Source organism: Pristiophorus japonicus, chromosome 12 (assembly GCF_044704955.1).
Source record: "Pristiophorus japonicus isolate sPriJap1 chromosome 12, sPriJap1.hap1, whole genome shotgun sequence".
Taxonomy (NCBI): domain Eukaryota; kingdom Metazoa; phylum Chordata; class Chondrichthyes; family Pristiophoridae; genus Pristiophorus; species Pristiophorus japonicus.
The window spans coordinates 184,559,844-184,585,782 of NC_091988.1; the positions used below are offsets into that span (position 1 = coordinate 184,559,844).

General features: G+C 42.1%; 1 protein-coding gene across 1 annotated transcript in view; it reads right to left on the bottom strand.

The window, feature by feature from the left end:
- The window catches only part of slco4a1 (solute carrier organic anion transporter family, member 4A1), a 213,565-nt gene that overhangs the window by 41,518 nt on the left and 146,108 nt on the right, over nt 1-25,939 (bottom strand). Inside the window, exons 4-6 of the mRNA XM_070895094.1 lie at nt 24,585-25,495; nt 10,307-10,397; nt 6,018-6,139 (exon numbers count right to left, since the gene is read on the bottom strand). Coding sequence (XP_070751195.1) covers nt 6,018-6,139; nt 10,307-10,397; nt 24,585-25,326 — 955 coding nt within the window. The 5' untranslated portion in view covers nt 25,327-25,495. The remainder of the gene's footprint in view (nt 1-6,017; nt 6,140-10,306; nt 10,398-24,584; nt 25,496-25,939) is intronic.

Consider the following 25,939-nt stretch of genomic DNA (forward strand, 5'->3'; position numbering starts at 1 on the left):
AATTTACCAGGACAAATAATTATTGCATTCCGAAACAAAAAAAATAACACACACGGTTATGGGCTCAAGCTCCTCTCCAGACAGTGCTGGCAAACAGAGATGATAGTACTGGTCTCTGAATACTGGGGTGGACGTCCAAAGGGCTACCCGCATCCAATGGGAACGGAATGGCTTGCCCCAATTGTAACCCGAGTGATGAGACCAGAACTTTGGCTTCTGAATACTGGGTTGACACCCAGCGGGTGGCAGTAGAGTGGAGTGGCAACTCCCACCCCCCCTGTTCCTCCATTGCATCTCGCTGCCCTTCATTCTCTTCATGCAATTCAGGTCCACATGAAAATGGCTTTGTTACAAAAAAAAACCCTTGGATACAATTTGCTGGATGTAAAACAGTGAAAGAAATGGGTTGTCTCATGTGCTACTATGCACATGAGAGAGAGAAGAATGAAGTCTTAAACCAGTATATCACAGCTCGAGTAGTTCATTATCAGCAGAGCCCAAGTGATATAATTGCTACCTTAAATTCACTTCAGACTGTTTGTCCCCTATACTAAATATTTTTATCTTCCTAAAGGTTATGGCTGTTGTATGTTACTATTGGGCAGAATACAGTGCCTTGGGAGCATTCACACGCCACAGGTTTAGTGTTGGAACAAAACTTCTCTGCACCTCTGCTAAACTGGGTGTAAATTGAGTGCCAAGACCCAACTGATTCCAAAATGAAACAAAGTGTGGCTTCCTTCTCCAAGCTACATTCTGGGTTGTTGTGCAGAGAACTCCACGAGGCTGAGTACTGAGAGCTAAACTTAGTGTGACCTTAGTCTTCTTTATTATAACTCCAGAGTGCCTAAACAACATGGCAGCCAACCTTTCATACTGGCCCTGCACATGTGTGCAGGTGACCATCAGGACTCCAACAGTCACGCCCTCTGGTGGCAAGTATTACATAGTTACATAAATAACACCGGTGACGTCTTCTTCATGCTGGATACAGGCTGCATATACCCTGTAATCATACCCATAGTTACTGACATGGTGAGTCACTGATCCCAATGATTACAGGAAGCAAAAGCCAAGTGCTCTCACAGCACTGAGGGAATTGAAAACAGCTGTATTATTGCTGCCTACTCCTGGGAAACCTATTAGCAAGTGAATCAAGAGCAGCCGAAGGTAGAGTCCGAGATGCAGGCTTCCTGCTCAATTATAAAGTGGTACTTAGGAAAAGAAGATCTAAACAATTAGAGACGAGGAATTAATTTAAAAATGGAGCCGAGGGAGAGAGAAAAATCGATCATAAATGGCTTGGAATTGATTTTTTTTCGGTCCATTTTGTTACATGAGGCATTGGAATTCATTCATTATATAGAGTTTATTTATGTGCAGTCCACTGTAGAGATGTTGCACAGCAGATACAAATACTGGGTCACTCGTTCCCAATAGCTTACACACGGATATGATGACACCCTGTGGTCAAAAAATGCATAGCATAGAAGTTTTAAACTAGTTTACATAAACTGGTCCAGAGGATTAGATCAGCATATATCACTCAGTTGTCTAAACAGAAAGACACCCAGAAACGTTGTGTGTTTATTTTATTTCACGTCATCAATTTGATTCCCAAGAAGTAGGTTAACTACACAACAACAGGAAAACAGTCTGTCTGCAATAACGGAAAACCTCCAAATAGTTTACTAACTGCTGTGTGGAATTTAAATGAGCAATTTAGGATCTTGAACCCTGAACTAACCACAATAGTATGAATGGAGCATACTTCCAGCATTTTATTCAGATAGTTAATCGTTCATTTCTATGCACTGGGCATCCCCTTTAATGATTTACACGATATTCCAAGTCAGTGTCTGCCCACTTCCTAATTCAGCCAACTTTATTCCCTCTGATCCTCATCTCCTAAAAGCACAGATTTCTAACTAGAGTAAATTTCATAGATGTCAATAATCCTCTAGTACCTGATCCAACTAACAATGGGGCTGAAATTTTCCCTTCCGATAAGGCCTCTGACAGCCAGAAAGCCTCTCCGTGGAGGGGCTGACACTTTGTAAATTGCCCTTCCTTAGGAGCAGAGCGGTGTCCGGGTCCACTCCGCCCGTTTCCCCGCTGCATCGTGCACGCACCGACCCCTTACCATCTGGGGGGGACCCCCCTCGTTAAACTGACCCTTACCCGAAATTTCCCCACCAGAGCGGCGCTGCTGCAGGCTGGTGCCCCGATAGAGAGTGCACCGACAGCAAAAGCTGTGAGATGGCGGTGTGGCCGCCCTTAAAGGGGCAGTGGCGCTGCCGTTGACGACATGTTTTTTTTTGTTGGCCGACTATCAGGTCGGGCCGACAATTATGGCTACAGGCCCGGCCGAAACCCTCCCTGGTAACCCAGTGGACTAACTAAAATAAATGCAGAGTTCGGAGTGGCTATCCCCTTTAACTGAAGGGGAGAGACGTGACGTGCCAGCGCGATGACATCATCAGTGCCGTGCTGATGACTGACAGCTGTGGACACTCCACCCCGTCCCCACTTCCGCCCCATTAGTGACGGCCACTCTGCTCCCACTTCCACCCTGATGATGAGGCCACTTCCGCCCCGCTGGAAAAAAAACTCACGAACAGCTGAATTTCGGCGGATAGGCCGCCTCATCCATTGCAGCGGCCAGAATCCTTCAAAAACGGAAGGAGTGCCCCGATTCGGGCAAAGGTGAATTTCTACCCCAATATTTCATAGACTTTAGCACTAATGGTGTATCTCTCGGCAGCTCATCATTTCAGTGCCAATGATTTTCTTTTTGAATCAATCGCAGGTGTTATCCTGTCGTCACCTGATATCCACACACAAGCATGTCCAGCAAGAGGCTCTGCACTGCAGTCAGGACTAGAAATCCTAGCCCAGGGGTGCTGAAGCCAATTGTACCAGTAACAGTCCCAGGTAAGATTAGCTAGCTTAGTACAAGCTGAAAAATGAAACTGGTTTGTCCAGTTCAGCTGCTTAACGTTCTGAACCATGTGGAAGCAGGGAGATGGTGGGAAGGGAAAAGGTTTGTATATTTTATTAGGGCTTGTGACATCTCTGTTACTATCTTCAATAGCACAAAGAAGTAGCTAATAGTGTATGTCATCAACATTTTGGTTATGGAGAATAGAAACTTAGGACTATTACCCCAATGGACTGGTTTCCATATTCAACATGACAATAGTCTGATGGCGCCACAATCTTTTCAGAAGAGCTCACTTTGAAGTATTTGAAACAGAAACTTGGTCAACAATTTAAACTGTTCAATTGTATATTAAAATGATCAAATTTGGGCAGGTATAGCAGTGCTGCTTTTTGATGTGCACAGTGCACTCCTGCTAAGGAATAATTATGGCACATTCTGTTGCTTCTCTTCGAAGTAGCACAAGACTATTGTAGAAAAACAGTCATCCCCATCAGTTTAGACAAGGTTACCAGTTTGCAAAAATCATACATCCACTTAACCAACTCTTTTGTACTTTTTGCACTATAGATCTGAGTAACTCCACTGCAAAAAAATTGGATTGAAATAACCTGCTGATCTTGTTGCGGCTCATTGCACAGAAGTCTGTTATGCTGTGAGATATGAATGCTTAACATTTATCTGAAATTCCTCTCTCCATTATTTTAACAGATGTATTAGCCCATTAATTTTAAACTGGTTCACGTTTCCACTACATTAGCAGAGAGAAAAACTTCAGACAAATGTGTTAAGCGTTCATAGGTTAATATCTCATAGCATGTTTTCAGGGAATTTGTTGCATAAGCTGATACTTTGATTTTGACCAAATACTTTAGTAGGCCTGTAGATTATTTTTTAAATAAAAAGACTTCAAAGCTTCATCAATTTTGCAATCAATGCTGAAACCTTTGTGTGCCAATGATAGTTAAACAGGTCATGTGAAAGTGCTACTGGAGGCTGGGGAACAGGAACTGGTCTGTGTTCCAAAGGTTAAGCTCCAAGTATTACAAAAAGAACAGGGTATTATGACAAAACTTCATATTTATGTTACTGCCTTCATTTTCACCAATGTACAATAATGAGACCATGCAGTTAAACTGCAGAATCTGTCCTGAGGCCAGAAATTGTACAGTGTGGCCAAGATTCCCATCATAAATCAGGGGTCTGAGGCTGTGAACTGCACTCTCCCCCTGGCAGCCAGAGCTTAAGCTGACAAGCAGCACTGCAATCCTGGCCAGCAAATGTTTCGAGAATGAGGATGGTAGATTCCACTTTCTCAAAGCATTAAAAGACTCTGCAGTAAGGTTACGGATTGCCCAAGAGATCCAAGTGAACACCTTAGCTTAGTAATCTGGTTTCACACTGCATTGGAGTTACAGCCCACATGATCTCAAGCCCAAGTAGTGCAAGGTGGATTTCTGAGAGAATCTTGTACTGCTGAGCCTCATTATATTCCAGATTCAGATGGAGACTTGACACTGGAGATGTGGTGCTAGTTTTGTGCTGATATGTAGTTGAACCTAGCTTGCATGGATGTAAAAGTGGTAGTATAAGAACATATGAAATAAGAGGAGTAGGCCATTTGGCCCCTCGAGTCTGCTCCGCCATTCAATAAGATCATGGCTGATCTGATCATGGACTCAGCTCCCCAGACCCCGCCCGCTCCCCATAACTCTTTATTCCCTTATCGCTCAAAAATCTGTCTATCTCCGCCTTAAATATATTCAATGACCCAACCTCCACAGCTCTCTGGGGCAGAGAATTCCACAGATTTACAATTCTCTGATATGAGGAGGAATTTCTTCTCTCAGTTTTAAATGGACAGCCCCTTATTCTGAGACTAGTTTTAGTTTCGCCTATGAGTAGAAATATCTTCTCTGCATCCACCTTGTCGAGACCTGTCATTATCTTATATGTTTCGATAAGATCACCTTTCATTCTTCTGAACTCCAATATGTATAGGCCCAACCTACTCAACCTATCTTCATAAGTCAATCCCTTCATCTCCGGAATCAATCTGGTGAACCTTCTCTGAACTGTCCTCCAATGCAAGTGTATCCTTCCTTAAATATGGAGACCAAAACTGTACCATAACTACGCTCAAAATATTTATGCCAATGTTAAAGAAAGATTTAGTGTAAACTATAATGGTAGAGCAGCGACAGGATATTTTGTTTTTGAATATTCTTTTTGTCTTTTGAAAATGAGTTCAGTTATTGAGGTGTTTTAAGTGAAGGATACCTGGAAACAGACTTAACAAATTATTCCTTTTACCCATCATGTGACCAACCATTCAAGACAGCTTCCACACATCTAGATTAAGACGAAACCAACTGTGCACAGACACACCAAGCCTGGGACTAATCAGATTGAAGCACAAAAGACACAGCCTAACAAAAGTAGTTCTCTATTTTAAACTCGCTAGTTTCTGCACACCTGTCTCCTTACAAAAAGGCTCTCCACTGGAGCTGGCTGTAAATCCATACTGATGGAGTAGACACACTACGATGGTACACAGATGATCTACTCCACAGTACTAAGAATGTGCAATGTGCTTGCTGGCTGCATGGAGATAATGGCGGGCATTTTTTTCTGCATATTTGTTGCAACATAAATACTTCACTGGGTACAAGAGAAAGGAGAAATCACTGTTGTAACAAAAGCACAACAACACAGATCCTCTGCAATACAAGACAGCTCGAATATAGGGGAATAGCTTGCAACCTTCACTACACTCATCTCTGCTTAATATTTTTCAACTCATTTTAAGATGAGAAAAAATAATCAGTCCTCAGATTCATGCTTTTCACAGCGATAGAATTATTGTGATAAGCACTTTAAAATGATCCTGTGTGCTATTAGCAAACACTTAAAACTACTTGGATACTTTAATGGAGGTGTTAACCTATTTAAAATAAAATAAATGGGTAATGTATCCATTACAAATAGCTACACATTAATTTTGTGGAAATGCATTAAGCTTTAGCCTACTAATATTGTACAGCATAAATTTTAGCGTCAATCCTGGATCCCGTACCTGGAAGCTGTCGAGGGTAACCAAGGATCGGGATAGATACGAGGAAAGCAGCTGCTCCCGCTCCAAGGAATCCGATCCACCATGCACCCACCCACAGGGGATTCTCGGGGGTAAGGTTAATCCTGCATTAACAAATGTTAGTAATTAGTTTCTATCCATTTGTGCAAGTGTTCAAATGGGAGGGAACACTTTCATGGCAAATAAAACATTTATGAAATATAAACACAGAAAATGATGGAAATCTCAGCGGGTCGGGCAACATCTGTGGAGAGGAAGCAGAGTTAACGTTTCGGGTCGATGACCCTTCGTCAGAATTGTAGAGTGCTCAGAAAGAACAGATTCTTAAGAAGCACTGAAAGGGGGAGGGGAAGAACAAAAGGGAAGGTCTGTGATAGGTTGGAAGACAGGAGAGATTAGAGAGACAAAAGGAATGATGGGCCAAATTGAAATGGTAATGCCAGGAGTTAGAAAAACATTAGTCAAGATAGGATGTGAATGACGGAATAATCATTAATGATGACTTGGATGAAGGGACCGAGTGTAATGTAGCCAAGTTTGCTGATGATACAAAGATAGGTGGGAAAGCAAATTGTGAGGAGGACACACAGAATCTGCAAAGGGATATAGACAGGCTAAGTGAGTGGGCAAAAATTTGGCAGGTGGAGTATAATGAGAGAAAATGTGAGGTTATTGGCAGAAATAATAGAAAAGCAAATTATAATTTAAATGGAGAAAAATTGCAAAGTGCTTCAGTACAGTACCTGGGGGTCCTTGTGCATGAAATACAAAAAGTTAGTATGCAGGTACAGCAAGTAATCAGGAAGGCAAATGGAATGTTGGCCTTTATTGCAAGTGGATGGAGTATAAAAGCAGAGAAGTCCTGCTCCAAGTTTGCAGATAACACCAAGTTAGAAAGTACAGTAAGATGTGTAGATGGAAACAGGAAGTTGCAAAGGGACAGAGACAGACTAAGTCAGTGAGCAAAAATATGGCAACTGGAGTTCTGTGTGGCTAAATGTGAGGTCATCCACTTTGGATCCAAGAATGACAAATCAGAATATTTTCACTAAAAGCCTGACCACAAAAGGAACAGGATGCATGATATATTATTCCCCCACACACCCATGGTTTTGAGGAGGGAGTTGAAATTCAGTTTAATAAGTGACATTTTCTTTTGACGGTTACTCTGTATGTTGACTTGTCTGAAATAAAGTAATTTAACTATTCAGATCTGATCTTAGCTTACCAAGTGCTTCTAAGCCTGCCTTCTTGAGTAGTGCACGAGAACACGTGAAAGAGACGAGGTTAGCACATTATTTACGGGATCAGAATTGGTGCTGTTGCCTCAATTTCAATATGTTTGGTGAGCTACCAGTGCCTGTCACACCTCTGCAGGCAGCCCGACCACCTTGCAAAACAAGTTTCGAGCTGCTTGCCTCGCCTGCAGTGGCCCTTGGGTAAACCCCAAGCGGGATGGGCAATCACACCAGGACGGGAGCCGATCCCAGCCGGCAGCGGGCGTCAGGAGTGCTGTGGATTTGGAAGAAGCACGCCTCCTGGTAAAATAAACTTACTTATCTATTTGGTGGCTAGGCCGCATCCATGTCTAGAAAACCTGAACGCAGCAGGCCTCAGGGCAGCTCAATTTGGCAGAAGTGTCCTAAAATGGGCATTGGCCCTTTGCATTTGCGAATGAGGGGCCCAGCTACCTGATTTAGGTGATCGCCCCAGATGCTTGAAAAATGTCTGACCCAATTTCGACTTGGCAGTTCACTAACTTCTGGCATGTTAGTTGGAAATATCGATGGAGAATAGTTCAAACTTTACAAAATTGTACAATTCTCTTTAGAAGGGAAGGTAACTCTACCCACAAAAGTGTTACTAATTGTAAGGACTTATCTATAGAAAAAATGGCCACTTCATTTAAAACAAACTCATGTGATTTATTTACAAGACTCTTCTGTGTGCCAATCATTACCCTCAATAGTGCAGTTGAAAAGCTGGGATAAGTGTGCCTTCTGCCTGATGCTGTGTTTGTAATAAAACAAGTGCAGAAAAGTGCAACCCCGTGAGTGGCCGGCCGCCCAGTACGTGACCCCTGAAGCTTCAGGGGGCGATACCCAATTTAGGGTTCGGGGTGCTGCGCACAGTGATGACGTTACCACCGCCGGCGCAGCAGAGCGAGACGCTACAGATTACCGCCGCTGCTAAACCCCCGCCAAATTTAGCGGGCGTTGTTAGCAGTGTCGTGCCCGGGTGAAAAGTTGTTTACACCCAGTTAGCACCCTCCCCCACCCCCCACCCCAGTGGCACTAACGGGAGGCGCCAACGACCCGAATTCCTTCCCGTAAATGTTTTATTTGCATTGAGAATGTGTGTTTTATTTCCACTAGAGGGCATTCTGGTTTATAATGTTCAGTTTTAACAACAAATTCACGGGGATTTCTTAGCTAATTCTAAGATGATATGTGGAAAAAGGGGAAATGGAGTTGGGGAGAGAGAAGGGACACCGATTGCTTTCAAACATATTTAACATACAGAGCAGAATGCCAACATGCTGCGCCAAGGAGCAATTTTCTTGCCCTGTTGCTTTTGGATAGGGAAGGAAAATAAATAATGAAGGCGACATCGTCTACCATGCCACTTTTCTGACCTCACTGTGGTCAACTCAGAACAACATTGTCAGAAGCCCAAGAGAGGGACACCTGTCGATGTCGATATGACAGGCATGGCCTGGGGAAGATAGGGAAGGACGAAAGGGAAGGACAATAAAGAGGACAGCAACTTATACTCTCTGTAAAATGCAAATGTTCAATATGATAACTGAGCTTATTACATGATAAGTTAAAATGTTGGTTCATTAAAATCAAACCTACTGAAAAGAGTTAGCTGATCTGGTGGGTTAAAATACTGGTCTCACATTTGAATTCACAATATAATAACAGGTGAGGAAGGCCATTTGGCCCAGCTTAATTCACCCATAGTCAAAGATCTCAAGTCTGACCAGTATAGCATCTAAATATTTATTAACGATTTCAAGTTTCTTGACTCCATAATCTATTATGAAATCTATTGCACACATTGATCACTTTTTGCATAGAGAGATATTTCCTGATACCCATTCATCTATAGCCCCTGTACTACTGCCCGACCAGAGGCCAATTATCTCACCATGGACTGGGTATTGGAATGGACCAAAAACTATTTTGTATGATTCCGTTTTTCACTGCCTTAACCAACTGATTGATTGGGTTCCATGCCAATAGATTTTTGATTATTTCTCTCCACTCTGCTGCCTGCAAAACATCTGGACTGGATACAGAACCACAGCACAAAACTGCTAAGAAATTGGCAATCTCATTCAAAGCCTTTGGATGCTTAGTGTAGGAAGCCAAAAGAATGACTGGGGCTGGGGATGGAGAGGAGTCATGGGAGCAGATGGAGGGAGCTTTACTCAGCATCTAATCATGATATCTATGACCTGGAGTCCTTTATAGTGACACTAGTAACGATAGTGAAGAAAGTGCTGCATTCCTCTCATTTCAAAGGGCGCAAAAATAACAAGAAAAACAATTGGAAATCTTTTGGCAGGGAACCCAATCAGTTGGTTACAGCAGTGAGTGGTTGAGCCATACAGAATAGCTTTGGTCCCCATTCAATACCCAGTCCATGCAGAGTTGAACTCAGACAGGGCAGTGCTACAGTGGCTGTAGATGGCCTCAGTTTCTGGTCCCGATCGCTATCCGGTAATCGCTGCAGGAAGTTTGGATATTGGACGAGGATTGGATTTCAGGATCTGGTTCAGGTGTGTTGCCCCAAAGAAAGAACAGTCTAGCAACATTGTCTTGTCTCAACTTGGACGTGCCTCTGGAATTGAACCATAGCAAGGAGTCAAAGCCTTAAGAAGCAGAGATGCAAGAGAAAATTGAGGGAAAATGTAGAAACACAAAAAAGTAATGTCAGTAGAAGAAAAAAAAACCTCTGGACAGGGATCTCCAGGTACTGTTCATTCCCCACAAATAACTGCGCCCTAAATAACATTACTTTGATTATTTTTCAACAATAGTTTGTTGATCAAAATGTTGCCCGCACTGGTAAGCCAAGTTCCAACTATATCAAAGATGGTCAGAAAAGTCACATCTCTTGGGGTTGGGGAAACAGTCTTACAGCCAACTGAATAATGCGCACACAAACACAAAATCTAATTCTCAAAAGAGGTTCTGGATTATAAGCAAATTCTTATGTGCACTAACATTATCAAATAGTTCAACAGAAAGGCTGTAACTCACTTAGTGTTGATCTCGGTATAGATTTGGAGGAAAAATCCTCCAAGTAAGTAACCACCCGCCGGTCCAATAATTGCTGCCGTGTAGAAAATACCTTGAAACAAAAGCAAAAATGTTTACTTCATAAATTGTACATTACTCTTTTCATTTTTATAGATATATATATTGTTCATTCACAGGCCTTTCACATAATGGATAGAGAATTGGCTGGCGAACAGAAAGTAGAGAGTCGGGATAAATGGGTCCTTTTCGGGTTGGAAATCGGTGGTTAGTGGTGTGCCACAGGGATCGGTGCTGGGACCACAACTGTTTACAATATACATAAATGACCTGGAAGAGGGGACAGAGTGTTGTGTATCAAAATTTGCAGATGACACTAAGATTAGTGGGAAAGCGGGTTGTGTAGAGGACTCAGAGAGGCTGCAAAGAGATTTGGATAGGTTAAGCGAATGGGCGAAAGTTTGGCAGATGGAATACAATGTCGGAAAGTGTGAGGTCATCCACCTTGGGGAAAAAAAAAAACAGTAAAAGGGAATATTATTTGAATGGGGAGAAATTACAACAAGCTGAGATGCAGAGGGACCTGGGGATCCTTGTGCATGAATCCCAAAAAGTTAGTTTGCAGGTGCAGCAGGTAATCAGGAAGGTGAATGGAATGTTGGCCTTCATTGCGAGAGGGATGGAGTACAAAAGCAGGGAGGTCCTGCTGCAACTGTATAGGGTATTGGTAAGGCCGCACCTGGAGTACTGAGTGCAGTTTTGGTCACCTTAGTTAAGGAAGGATATACTTGCTTTGGAGGGGGTACAGAGACGATTCACTAGGCTGATTCCGGTGATGAGGGGGTTACCTTATGATGGTAGATTGAGTAGACTGGGTCTTTACTCGTTGGAGTTCAGAAGGATGAGGGGTGATCTTATAGAAACATTTGAAATCATGAAAGGGACAGACAAGATAGAGGCAGAGAGGTTGTTTCCACTGGTAGGGGAGACTAGAACTAGGGGGCACAGCCTCAAAATACAGGGGAGCCAATTTAAAACAGAGTTGAGAAGGAATTTCTTCTCCCAGAGGGTTGTGAATCTGTGGAATTCTCTGCCCAAGGAAGCAGTTGAGGCTAGCTCATTGAATGTATTCAAGTCACAGATAGATAGATTTTTAACCAATAAGGGAATTAAGGATTACGGGGAGAGGGCGGGTAAGTGGAGCTGAGTCCACGGCCAGATCAGCCATGATCTTATTGAATGGCGGAGCAGGCTCGAGGGGCTAGATGGCCTACTCCTGTTCCCAATTCTTATGTTCTTATATTTACTTTCAATGTCTGCATCTATCTCAAGTGCTTGTCTAATAAAGCTCCTTCCAGGGATTTTTATTTAAAGAAAACACAACCTCAGGTTCCATATTTTTTCCTTCATCCACATTAGGGCATTGGACTATAACCATAACAAAAGTGACACCAAACACCAATAATACATTGGCTTCAAATGCTATTTCTGATGACAAAACATTTTCTCTGTTATAAGTGCCAGCTGGGAAATCTACTATTAATTTGAGTGTCCAAGATTTTGGTCTTTGTGGACCTTAGGTTCATGCCACATAGTCTTTGTGGGTCACATGTATATAATTCATAAATCCATGCTCCCACTAATTTACATACATCAGAAGTTGCTGAAATGAAATGAAGAGTACTGAGAATAGCCCATTCCAAACCACCAGGCCTACAAAATTCAAACAGAACAGATCAGCAAGAAAAAAATAAAACGCAAACAGGATTGAATTGCCTCGGGTTTGAATGTTCAATTGGAGGAGCCTGGGGCCACAATTTGGACACCCTGATAGTTTTGGGTGCACTAACAGGTTCTTTTTGTCCCAACCATTCAATGCTGAGGCCTTACGTCAATTAACCAGGTGCTCCATTTGCAGAAACACACATCCAAACAATGATTCCTGTGGCAAAAAAGAAAAAAAAAAGATGGATTCTCAAAATCAGGTTGACGAACTTTTCTGGAGTTAGTAATCTCTAAGGGTGCATGCAAACTACAAGTGTAGCTTTGGTGCGAAGCAGTTTGACTTCACACAGATATCGCAGCTCATCATCATAGGCAGTCCCTCGAAATCGAGGAAGACTTGCTTCCACTCTAAAAGTGAGTTCTCAGGTGACTGTACAGTCCGCTACGGGAATTACGGTCTGTCACAGGTGGGACAGACAGTGGTTGAAGGAAAGGGAGGGTGGGTGGGAAGCCTGGTTTGCTGCACACTCCTTCCACTACCTGCGCTTGTTTTCTGCATGCTCTCGGCGACGAGATTCGAGGTGCTCAGCGCCCTCCCGGATGCTCTTCCTCCATTTAGTGTAAGTGGAACCGGAATCTGGCCTCAGGCCCTAACCTGATACTAGAACCATACAGAGCGAGACCCTTTGGAGAAGCAAGTTTCACTCCACTTCGCTCTGGAGTTTCTTCAAACTCAATTCACATTCCCAACTTTAACATATTTACAAAGTGGTTTTGGTCCCACGTGAATTGTGGAGTTTAAATGCACCTCGAGACAAGTCAGCAAACCCATTGCAGAGGGACTTGGGACCAAATATTATTTAATACAATATTGTCTGTACTTTGAAGATCTCACTTCTCATTGGCATTATTGTTAATGTCTAGCTAGAGACTTCTCTGGCATCAGCTTGACTGCTATATGTAGATGTGCTAGTCAAATACTGCGCTGACCAAGTAGACTGTTGACTTACTTTCATGGTAACTGAAGAGAACCAATAGATTTTGTAATTGTCAAAGATACTACTCTAAAAAAACGTGCAGGTAGTATGTGATGTCAAACATACCATCAGCAGTGCATTGATTACCTGGGATCCTGTCATGACTCATCTATTCAGTCCCACTCCTCATTAATAGGTTTGAAACAGACCAGTCTATGAGGATGGCAGGTGGGAGACCACTGGTTACACTCTTAAGCCATGGCTGATGACTCCCATTCTGAATCCAGGCAGTCCTGCTAAGGAACAGCACAAGGTGCATCGGTCTTCTTGGAGCTCAATTCGGAAGAATTGGTATAGTTAAAATGCACTTCAATTGCTCAACTCATGGAAAAAGAAAAGTCTTGCTTTTATACAGTGCCCTTCATGACCACCGGACATCCCAAAGCACTTTACATCCAATGAAGTACTTTTTGAAGTGTAGTCACTGTTGTAATGTGGGAAACGTGGCAGCCATTTTGCACACAGCAAGCTCCCACAAACAGCAACGTGACAATGACCAGATACTCTGCTTTTTTCGCGATTTTGATTGAGGGATAAATATTGGCCAGGACACCGGGGATCAACTCTCTTGCTCTTCGAAATAATTCAATGGGATCTTTTACGTCCACCTGAGAAAGCAGACGGGGCCTCGGTTGACTATCTCATCTGAACGACAGCACCTCCGACATGGAAGTGCGCTATAGCACGGTCCTCAGAAGGTCTGCCAAACATAACATTACTATCCATTGCAGGAAATTGCTAAAGTTTCCAGAAGCAAAAGAATTCTAATTTTGGAATGAGACTGCTGGACTATATTATTTCATGTTGGTTCCTTCCGTCATTGCAGAGACAACAGCTGATCTTGGCGAGTAGCATTGTTCTTCAATTTCCATTCTTTGAACTCTTGTTTTCTATTACCAGTAAGCCTGAGGGGAAGTGAGTTTGCACATTGTCCTTTCACCACTAGGACCGATGGGATCAAAGCCTCATCTCTGCTGTCTGAAAGGATCCTACGTGAACTGAATTCAGGCAACCATAATCCAGTTTCTCGTCAGCATTGACACAGCACAAAACTGCCTATAATTTGGCACTAATTGGCACTCTCACTCAACACATGAAGATGGCTAGTATCTGAAATGACTCAATGCTGCAGTAAGAAGTGCTCTACGTTTAAGCCAGTGGAGAGATTTTTATTTTAAACTCATGTCATTGGCTGTACTATATATCTGACCGGATAGTGTTCAACGGTGGTACTGAAAGTTTGAAGTGGGAAGGTCTAGTATTTCTCCTGAATCTCATCTCTTCTAAATTCTGAATGTGCCTTTAGAGTGGTAGACAACCACTTTAATCTATTAATTAGAAATGCTAAGTGAATAAATATAATTTGCCTTCAATGATCACTGGTGTGTTCAATATGTTTCATGATGTGTTCTTTGATGATTTTCTTATTTTTCTTCCAATTAGGATGATGAAGTACAGCTTTAGAAGTGATTTCTGCAAACAAAGGACCTGGTAGAGAGGCTTGCTGGTGGGATCTCTTTCCAGCTGAGTTCCTGGAATGCTCTGAGGAGGTTCGACAGTTGTGGCCACAGAAATGGCATTACATGAATCAGGGGCATAATAACATAGGGAGTCACAAGTTGCCAACTAAAACCAATCATAACTGCTCATAATTAAGTACAGAATTCAATCAAGGCCTGCAGCTTAATACAAAACTGGAATAGTTAAAAACCAATCTGGCTGGTTCCCCACAGTCTGCGAAGTCCAAAATTGTACTCCGGCAACCTCATATGATCATCGGGAAGTGTTAATTTAAGTGCTTGTTCATGCAAAAGGTTGGGATTTCATGCTCTGAGAGCTAGATATCTCTGCTGCTGAGCCCTGCCACAACCCAGTGATCATTCTTAACGGAAAGAACCACCTTGGTCTGCCTAGCCTGTTTACCTTAGTGCCGGAGACCCCAGTTGAACTGAGAGAATAGCTGTTGCTTGTCCTTTAGCAATCAGGACACCTAGTCATCAGTTCTAGGCTGTAAATTATCCAATCAATTAACTTAATCAATTTGGCTACAGATTTCAATTTCATAAGACATTTTTACTTCAAAAAAAAATTGCAGATCATAACAAAAAGGTTTCCAATGTTACTTCAGGTGTTTGTATTCCCACCCACCCCTAGAATATAACCATTTATCTCCCTATGTAGATTCCTCAGTTCAATACCCTGTAGTCATAATTTAACAAGAATTCATCCCCAAAGAGGAATGTAGCTTCAATGGCAAGCTTCAAAATAGGGGAGCACAGGCTTTATTAAATACAGGTACATGCAAATTTGTTTATTCTGCTACCCCAACCTGTTCTGATTATTTGCATGGTTCCTCCATAAAATACATCCGCATCAATGAAGCAGAAATGCTGGAATGATTAAGGGCAGGGAGATCTTCTTGAAGTGAACCTGCTTCACATTTGGTGACTTTTCTGCTTCCAGTCCCCACTGAAGATTTGCTGGGGTGAGGGAAAGAACAGACCATCAAACTATGAACTAGCAATGATTCCACGCACAGGCATCTTCCACCCTTGAGGATGTAGTTCGGGTTCTTCATTCGAAACACCTGTGAACTCATCCTTTTTTTGGTGTGGAAGCAAGTCATCCTCGTTTCGAGGGACTGCCTAGGATGAGCACTGATACTATCTGAAAGCTTAATCATCTTGCCCATCATTCTGGCATATCCATTCTCTTAAAGATATGGGGGTCATATCTTTAACTTTCTTCCAGTCTGACGAAAGGTCACTGACCTGAAACGTTTAACTTTGTTTCTCTCTCCACAGATGCTGCTGAGTATTTCCAGCATTCTTGGTCTTTATTTTAGTTACACATAATTTATGTAACATAATTTCTTGGATTTCCTAACACTAGTTTCCTTATTCAAAAAAGGTTTGCATTGCTAAAGTCCAAAAACATGAATTCTTATACCCATCACTCAAAAAATTGAACGATTGTAAAATGTACCAATCCCAATCATTATTATTGTCCTCATCCTCATCTCCTGGAGTATAAGCCCACCTTTATGCTTTGAAGGCTCGGCGTCTTGGTTAGTTTTCTCTTCTCTCATGTACACAATAGTTATTCATTTTCTCTTTCATCCATCTGCAAACATGTGCGTTTGTGGTAGTCTTCCAGGGAAGTGGATTTTTTACATTCCATCTTCCTCTCTATTGTCTTATTTATTCAGGATGGGGAGTGTTGGGGAGAAAGTGTTCAGGAAGGGAGCAAGATTCATGTTTTCCTAGGATTTTGTTTGCACTTCATGACTTCAACCAACCAAAACTACTGCTGGATCTTTAAACATTCCAGTGAATTTACCATTCAGGGCAGTGCAGCATTGATTATTTTTACCCTGTCATGAATACATTGCATTTGCATTCCAGTTAAAAGTCATCTTTGATTCACTTGTGCAAAATACCACACGAGTACTGTATACAAATACGGAGGGAAGATAACTTACTCCGTGATAATGCACAGCAATTTTCCCCCAGGCATCTGCTCAGATAAGAGGAAAAACCAAACTTCTCTTACATTATCATAGAAATTTATGGCACAGGAGGCCTTTCGGCCTATCGTGTCTGTGTTGGCCGAGAAAGAGCTATCCAGCCTAATCCCATTTTCCAGCTCTTGGTCCGTAGCCCTGTAGGTTACGGCACTTCAAGCACAAATCCAAGTACTTTTTAAATGTGATTAGAGTTTCTGCCTCTACCACCCTTTCATGCAGTGGGTTCCAGACCCCCACCAGCCTCTGGGTGAAAAAAGTTCTCCTCAACTCCCCTCTAATCCTTCTACCAATTACTTTCAATCTATGCCCCCTGGTTATTGACCACTCTGCTAAGGGAAATAGGTATTTCCTATCCACTATCTCGGCCCCTCATCATTTTATACACCTCAATTAAGTCTCCACTCAGCCTCCTCTGTTCCAAAGAAAACAAATCCAGCCTATCCAATCTTTCCTCATAGCTAAAATTCTCCAGTCCTGGCAACATCCTCGTAAATCACCTCTGTACCCCCTTCTAGTGCAATCACATCTTTTCTGTAATGTGGTGGCCAGAACTGTACGCAGTACACTAGCTGTGGCACAATGAGTGTTTCATACAGTTCAAGCATAATCTCCCTGCTCTTGTATTCTATGCCTCGGCTAATAAAGGAAAGTATCCCATTTGCCTTCTTAACCACCTTATCTACCTGACCTGCTAACTTCAGGGGTCTGTGGAAATGCACTCCAAGTTCTCTGTTTCTCCACACTTCTCAGTATCCTCCATTTATTGTGTATTCCCTTGCTGTGTTAGCCCTCCCCAAATCCATTACCTCACACTTCTCCGGATTGAATTCCATTTGCCACATTTCTGTCCACCTGACCAGTCCATCGATATCTTCCTCCAGTCTACAGCTTTTTTTCTTCTCCATCAACCACACGGCCAATTTTTGTATCATCTGCAAACTTCTTAATCATGTCCCCTACATTGAGATCTAAATCACTGATATATACCACAAAAAGCAAGGGACCTAGTACTGAGCCCTGAAGAACTCCGCTGGAAACAGCCCTCCAGTCACAAAAACATCTGTCGACCATTACCCTGTGCTTCCTGCCACTGAGCCAATTTTAGTTCCAACTTGCCACTTTCCCCTGGATCCCATGGGCTTTTACTTTTCTGACCAGTCTGCCATGTGGCATCTTATCAAAAGCCTTGCTAAAATCCATGTAGACAACATCAAACACACTACCCTCAAAGGCTCTCCTTATTACCTCCTCAAAATATGCAATCAGGTTAGTCATACACAACCTTCCCTTAACAAATCTATGCTGACTGTCCTTGATTAATCCATGCCTTTCTAAATCACAATTAATTCTGTCCCTCAGAACTTTTTCCAATAATTTGCTCACCACCAAGGTTAGACTGACTGGCCTGTAATTACTCGGTCTATCGCTTTCACCCTTCTTAAACAATGGTACAATGTTAGCAGTCTTCCATTCCTCCGGCACCACACCTGTAGCCAGAGAGGATTGGAATATGATGGTCAGAGCCTCCGTAATTTCCTCCCTTGCTTCTCTTAAGAGCTTAGGGTACATTTCATCTGGCCTGGGGTTTATCTACTTTCAAAAATGCTAAACCACTTAATACTTCCTCTCCGACTATGTTTACCTCATCAAATATTTCACAATCCTCCTCCTCAACTACAATGTCTGTATCCTCCCACTCCTTTATGAAGACAGGCGAAAAGTATTCATTAAGAACCATACCCATGACTTCCACCTCCACACACAGATCATCATTTTGGTCTTTAATAGGCCCTACATTTTCCTCAGTTATCTTCATGCTCTTTATGTATTTATAAAACATCTTTGGGTTTTCCTTAATGATACTTGTCAATATTTTTCATGCCCACTCTTTTCTTTCTTAATTTCCTTTTTAATTTCACCCCTGCACTTTCTATACTCCTCTAGGCATTCTGCAGTATTGAATTCTCGGTATCTGACTTAAGCTTCCCTTTTTTTTTGCCTTATCTTATCCTGTATGCACCTCGACATCCAGGGGGCTCTAGATGTGTTAGTCCCACCCTTTTTCTTTGTGGGACCATATTTGCTCTGAACCCTCACTATCTCCTCCTTAAATGTCTCTCACTGCTCTGACACTGATTTACCTTCAAGTAGCTGTTTCCAGTCAACTTTGGCTAAATCGCATCTCAGCTTAGTAAAGTTGGCCATTCCCCAATTGAGAACTTTTATTCCTGGTCTTTGTCTGTATCCATAACTACACTTAATCTAACTGAATTATGATCACAACCACCAAAATGGTCTCTCACCGATACTCCTTCTGCCTGCCCAGCTTCATTCCCTAAAATTAAGTCCAGAACCGTCCCCTCTCTTGTTGGACTTACTACGTACTGGCTAAAAAGTTTCTCCTGAACGCATTTTAAGAATTCTGTGCCCTCTAAACCTTTTACACTGATTCTACCCCAGTTAATATTAGCATAGTTGAAATCCCCTATTATTACTGCCTTATTGTTTTTACACTTTTCAGAAATGTGCCTACATCTCCTACATCTTCTATCTCCCCATGCCTATTTGGGGGTCTATAGTACACTCTGAGCAGTGTGATCGCCCATTTTTTGTTCTTCAGTTCAACCCATATGGCCTCATTGATCATCCTTCGAACATATTATCCTTCCTCACAGCTATAATTGTTTCTTTATCTCTGTATTGATATCATTTTAATCTAGTAAACAAACTAGTTCATACAGGTATTTATTATCTGAATCGCTTAATTGTGTTGCTGCTTTTTAAAGTGCCCCCCAAGAGTCTTCCCTCCCAAGTTTGATTTGTGCATTGGATACAAGTTCTGCTTTGTTTTTAAATTTGTGAAGAGGTCTAACTTCCGAGTGGCAAAAAAAATGTCCTTGGAATGGATCCTACACTGAAAGCATTCGTGTTATTTTTGTGGCCTGTCATAATATTACTAAATTAAATTTTATCTACACAGGCATTTGTCTGGCTGGCACCAATAATTCTGTCCCACTGGGCCCATAATTCTGGTTGGCTTCATAACTTGTTGGACCGTGTCAGTTGAAAGCCAACACCATTGACAGACCCTAATAAGGATGAACATCATGCCCTTGAATGCAGAAAAGCAATCACTTGCAATGTCATTAAGCAAAAGAGGCAAATAGAATAAAAATATGTTGGAATCAATTGTTAAAGATGAAATAGCAGTGCATTTGGAAAGCAGTGACAGGATCGGTCCAAGTCAGCATGGATTTATGAAAGGGAAATCATGCTGGACAAATCTTCTGGAATTTTTTGAGGATGTAACTGATAGAGTGGACAAGGGAGAACCAGTGGATGTGGTGTATTTGGACTTTCAAAAGGCTTTTGACAAGGTCCCACACGAGAGATTGGTGTGCAAAATCAAAGCACATGATATTGGGGGTAATGTACTAACATGGATAGAGAACTGGTTGGCAGATAGGAAACAGAGAGTTGGGATAAACGGGTCCTTTTCAGAATGGCAGGCAGTGACTAGTGGGGTGCTGCAGGGCTCGGTGCTGGGACCCCAGCTCTTTACAATATACATTAATGATTTAGATGAAGGAATTGAGTGTAATATCTTCAAGTTTGCAGATGGCACTAAACTGGGTGGCGGTGTGAGCTGTGAGGAGGATGCTAAGAGGCTGCAGGGTGACTTGGACAGGTTAGGTGAGTTGACAAATACATGGCAGATATAGTATAATGTGGATAAACGTGAGGTTATCCACTTTGGGGGCAAAAAGACAAAGGCAGAATATTATCTGAATGGCGGCAGATTAGGAAAAGGGGAGGTGCAACGAGACCTGGGTGTCATGGTTCATCAGTCATTGAAAGTTGGCATGCAAATGGCATGTTGGCCTTCATAGCTAGGGGATTGGAGTATAGGAACCGGGAGGTCTTACTGCAGTTGTACAGGGCCTTGGTGAGGCCTCACCTGGAATATTGTGTTCAGTTTTGGTCTCTAATCTGAGGAAAAACATTCTTGCTATTGAGATTATGATGGGACGGGACAGGTTAGATGCAGGTAGAATGTTCCTGATGTTGGGGAAATCTAGAACCAGGGGACACAGTCTTAGGATAAGGGGTAAGCCATTTAGGACTGAGTTGAGGAGAAACTTCTTCACTCAGAGTTGTTAACCTGTGGAATTCCCTACCGCAGAGTGTTGTTGATGCCAGTTCATTGGATATATTCAGGAGGGAGTTCGATATGGCCCTTACGGCTAAGGGGATCATGGGGTATGGAGAGAAAGCAGGAAAGGGGTACTGAGGGAGTGATCAGCCATGATCTTATTGAATGGTGGTGCAGGCTCGAAGGGCCGAATGGCCTACTCCTGCACCTATTTTCTATGTTTCTATAAGGGAGTGCAGCGAAGATTCACCAGGCTGATTCCCGGGATGGCAAGACTGATATACGAGGAGAGACTGGATCAACTGGGCCTTTATACACTGGAGTTTAGAAGGATGAGAGGGGATCTCATAGAAACATACAAGATTCTGACGGGACTGGACAGGTTAGATGCGGGAAGAATGTTCCTGATGTTGGGGAAGTCAAGAACCAGGGGACGCAGTCCTAGGATAAGGGGTGGGCCATTTAGGACTGAGTTGAGGAGAAACTTCTTCACTCAAAGTTGTTAACCTGTGGAATTCCCTGCCGCAGAGAGTTGTTGATGCCAGTTCATTGGATATATTCAAGAGGAAGTTGGATTATGGCTCTTATGGCTAAGGGGATCAAGGGGTATGGAGAAAAAGCAGGAAAGGGGTACTGAGGGAATGATCAGCCATGATCTTATTGAATGGTGGTGCAGGCTCGAAGGGCCAAATGGCCCACTCCTGCACCTATTTTCTATGTTTCTATAATATTGTACAGTACTCACTGGAAGTCCAAAATTATATTGCAAACTCCTGGGCCTGGAATTTCCTGCATAGTTATGGCCCGATACACACGCAATCAGACACAAATCAAATATGTTGCCTAAAGAATCGTGGAATATTTTGAGTTACGCTTTTATGATCTTTCATCAATCCTCCGCCTGACTGGATCGCTGCCAGATAATGACTCTGTCCTCAAGTTACGGAGCACGGTATGCGAGTGTCTTGCAATTGCACTTGCTCAGAAGCTCTCTTCAAATTACAATCTGATTTTCAGGCAACAGGAACCAAGTCATTGTTAAGGAGTTTTATTGAAATTTTGAGTTTTTGCTTTTTAATTTATCCTTGCCAAATGGAATCAGTATAAATCACATTAAAAATCAAAAACCTTTTGCTGAATTCAGTTCACTCAACATGCTGTGCCTAATGTGCATTAATGATGGTTAAAATCTAAATTTTCATACTTAAGAAATATATAGTGTGAGTTCTCTGTGCCCCAAAGTGTTTATGGCGATTTTCACTGATTTTCCCCCATTTTATGATCATACATGTTCCAGTGAAATTTGCAGGGAATTTGAGCGAAACTTGACATCGGCAGAATGGGCGCATTTTCAGGTCTAACTTTCGGGCTGTGCCCGCGGAGGAAATTCCAGGCCCTAACCTACTTCCAGATGTATACATAAGCACATCTGTATTATAAAAATGGTGTGTCTGGCGCACATTTGCCTTCCATCATACTTCAAGAGTCATACCTGTACCTCAAAACAAAATATAAATAAACAGAGGCAATCATTTGGATCAGGAGCCTTAGAATCCAGAACTGCACCATTTCATAGGGCAGAGATAGGAACTTAAACCTCAGGAGCAATGACCTCACCCAATGTTTACTGAACAACAATTAGACATTGTATTAAAGAGACACAACTATAATATATTTTGCATCACATGGCAGTCTTTTCTGGATGATATCAATTGCTAAAGCACTTTCTTGGAGGTGGTGGGAGGGGGGGGCGGGGGGGCAGTTTAGCAGTGCAATATCAGTCAACCATAGCCCAAATGTCTATTAGCTTGCCCTAGTTCCCATCTCAAGAAAATTGGGATTTTTTGGGTTGAAAAACCAGGCACTTTTTTCGCAATAGTTTGGGATGGAGAAAGGATTTTGGGTGTACAAATAGGCATGCTGGATGAAAGCAAGAGTAAAGCTTAGGTTTGCAGCTTGCAAAGTAATATTCACCTTCATTAGTCATAAAGGGCTCAAAATTGCCCAGGAGTTGCTGTTTTTTTTGGAACAACTTGATTTTTCTGGAGTATCTTAAAAACCCCATTTTGCACATTCAATTTGCGCCAGTGTAAGTGAATTCGTTACGATTTTTTAAAGTTGTGTTTAGTTTTGTTCAAAAGGGGGCGTTACCAGTCACCTATGCCAGTTTTGGCCATTTAGGCCACTTTGGACAGCTAATACTTACTCCAAACTAACTTAGGCCAGCATATGTGGCCACTTGTGGCCACACAGAAAACCCGCGGAGTGTTAAGAAATCAGCGCAGGTCGGTACATCGGAGGCCAGCAGAACTTAATGACTTGTCTAAAGAATGTGAATAGGATCAAACAGCTATACAGGACATCATATGACAAACTTCGCAAAGTTAATTTACTATACAACAGAAGCATTCATGGAAGCTTAAACTACAAAAATAAAAGTAGAGACAAAACATATTCACATAACTTTTTCAAAATATCCAAATAAAAAATAGAAGTACCTCCTGCTCGTAATTCTTATGTTCTTATGTAGGAAAGTATTTTCATCAACAGGGTTAAGGAAAGTCTCGAGTAAGCTCATTAAAATTACTGGCTACACAGTTATCACCGCTGCCACCCACCCTGGGATCAAAATTCACCCCCCATCAAACTCCCCTCCTGAAGTTATTGAGTATCATCCAATAGAAGCCATCCCATACAGAACTACGGGGCATTGTAACCCTGAAAGAATATCTGATTTGACAAATCATTTAAAGTCAGGAAAATTTTACTTTTGATTCATTATGGTTAAGTCCTGAAGTTCTGGTATACATCATTTTATTTTAAAAAAAAATCTAATTTAGTTAGTAACAGGTATGATATCAAATAGTTGGCCACATTTTCTAGCACAAGACAGAATTGCCCAGGTGGGCCACTGTTACTTTGCAGTGATCCATTCCCCCCTTTTAACCAATCCCACTTTTGGTTTTCACATGTCTTGACTACAGTTTACAGTCAGTTACATGATATAATCACAAGAGCTTCCAAGACTGTACTAGTGTTCACGTAAAAAAAGTTAACACTTTTGATAGCGTCACCAGATTCAGCAATCTATTTTAGCTTGGGGGTGGGGATACAAGAAACACATGTTCCGACTGGGCAATGTGCAGTGAAGCAGCAATACACAATGACCTGTACAAATTACTACCCTTCATATGCGTGCAAACGAGAAGGATTCAGTCGTTTAAAAAATGTCTAGCTACACAAGATCAAAATTCAAAGGCATAGTGACATGTTTTCAAATTGGAAGACCCGATGGGCCAAATGGGAGTTGTTTATTCAGAATTCTTCCCAAATATGTGCAAAATATCTGAAGGACTGGGTCATTCTCAACAAGTAGCTGTCGAGCCTTGAGTGTTCTCAAAATCTATACTGCTGAGTTCTCAGTGTGGTTCCTTGTATCCCGCAAGTAAGCACTAAAGCTGATCCTTATGATCCTGTTTATAAGATCTGTAGCTGACAATTTTCACATCAAGCTTGCAGCATCAGCAAGAATTTCCTCAGTTTTCTCCCCGCTCTGCTGCCATAACTTCGGCAGAAACTCTTTCCTCCGAACCTCCGCCAAAGTTACTGCCAGAGCGGGAAAAGCCCCGAGGAAATTCCCTCCACCTTTATTTTGTTTGACAAACAGATATTAGTTTTATTTGAATAAATTACGTCGTACATCCCTGACTTCAAGAGGCACAACAAGCACACGGCATTACCAGTCTAGCTGCTATCAAAATTATCACATCAGTCATTCACAAAGGCATTAGTAACCCCAGCATAGTAAAATTACACATTACCGTTTCTCCCAAAACTCACCAATGTAAACAGGAGCATAGTTTGCCTTGACATTTTCATCTAGGTAGGTCACTCCCAGGGTGTACAGTGGAGTTGCTCCTACGCCATGGAGGAACTGTCCAAGCATAAACACAAACCTGTAGTTGGAATAACTAGATGAACCTTCGGTACACTGTGTAGACTGATTAGAGTGGCACAATCCTGTCTGGTCAGATAGATTCACTTCATATTGACCAGTGATAAAATGAGGCAAGGTAAACACTAGTGATCCCAAAGACATGACTATAATTCCCCAGCCAAGCCAACGTGGCTTGTGACCACTGCCACCAAAGTAACTGACAAAAATCAGGCAGACGCACGCTGCAATGTCATAAGAGCTGGCAATCATTCCAGTATGGTAACTGCGCAGGTCAAATCTCCGTTCGATTGAGGTAATCACGGTATTTATAAATCCATTTACTATCATTCCTTGGAGAAAGGCAGCACTGCAGAGGAAGAAGAGTATGCCTTTTGGGGTGTTGAAAACCTGAAAACATTTAGGCTTCAGCAGACCCCAGCCACACATATTTTCTGTTTGGTTGGGGGTCAGTTTGAACTGGCACGAGTTATCGTATACTTTTGATGTCCCATTGCACTGTATTTTGTTGTTGGTTTCTGAAGAACTCAGAGTGTCCAAATTATTCGCACTAGAGGACGGTTCATTTAAATTCAGCAGCTCCTGTCTGGAGCTGAATGAAGTATCTCCTGTTAAATGGCTCGACATTTCCAGTCTAACTGCAAAGGTTACCACTTCCAAAGATGTTCCGCAATGCGAGATTCTTGTCGTCGAGGAGTAGGAGAATGATCCCTTTCAAAATTCCACTTAACAGTCTGTCATGGTGACTGATGTCATGTCTTCATGGTTTTCTTATTGGAATCTTAGTTTCTTCATTCTGCAAAAAAACATGGCAATTACTATCGGCTAAGCATGTTATTAGCAGGACCATCTCAAGTCCCAGTGTTGCTCACTATGAGGACAGAAGAACTCAGCTTTGTCTGATTTGCACCCCACTTCACTCACCATTGTACAGGTTTCCCACATTACAACAGTGACTACACTCCAAAAGTACTTCATTGGCTGCAAAGCACTTTGAGACGTCCAGGCGCTATCTCAATACAAGTCTTTCTTTCCTTCAGTCCTTTCTTTCAAATTCAATTGCTTAGTTTAGTTTATCAAAATCATAGAGAAGATAACTCTATAATGCAAGATTGGCTATTGCTTTTCCTACACCAACAAACAGTCCAATTGCATGGGGCGGCAACAACATTTTCACTCCCCGCTCCTTTTAAAAATTCCTCCATTATAGCCTAATTTTTAATCTAACATATTTGCAATA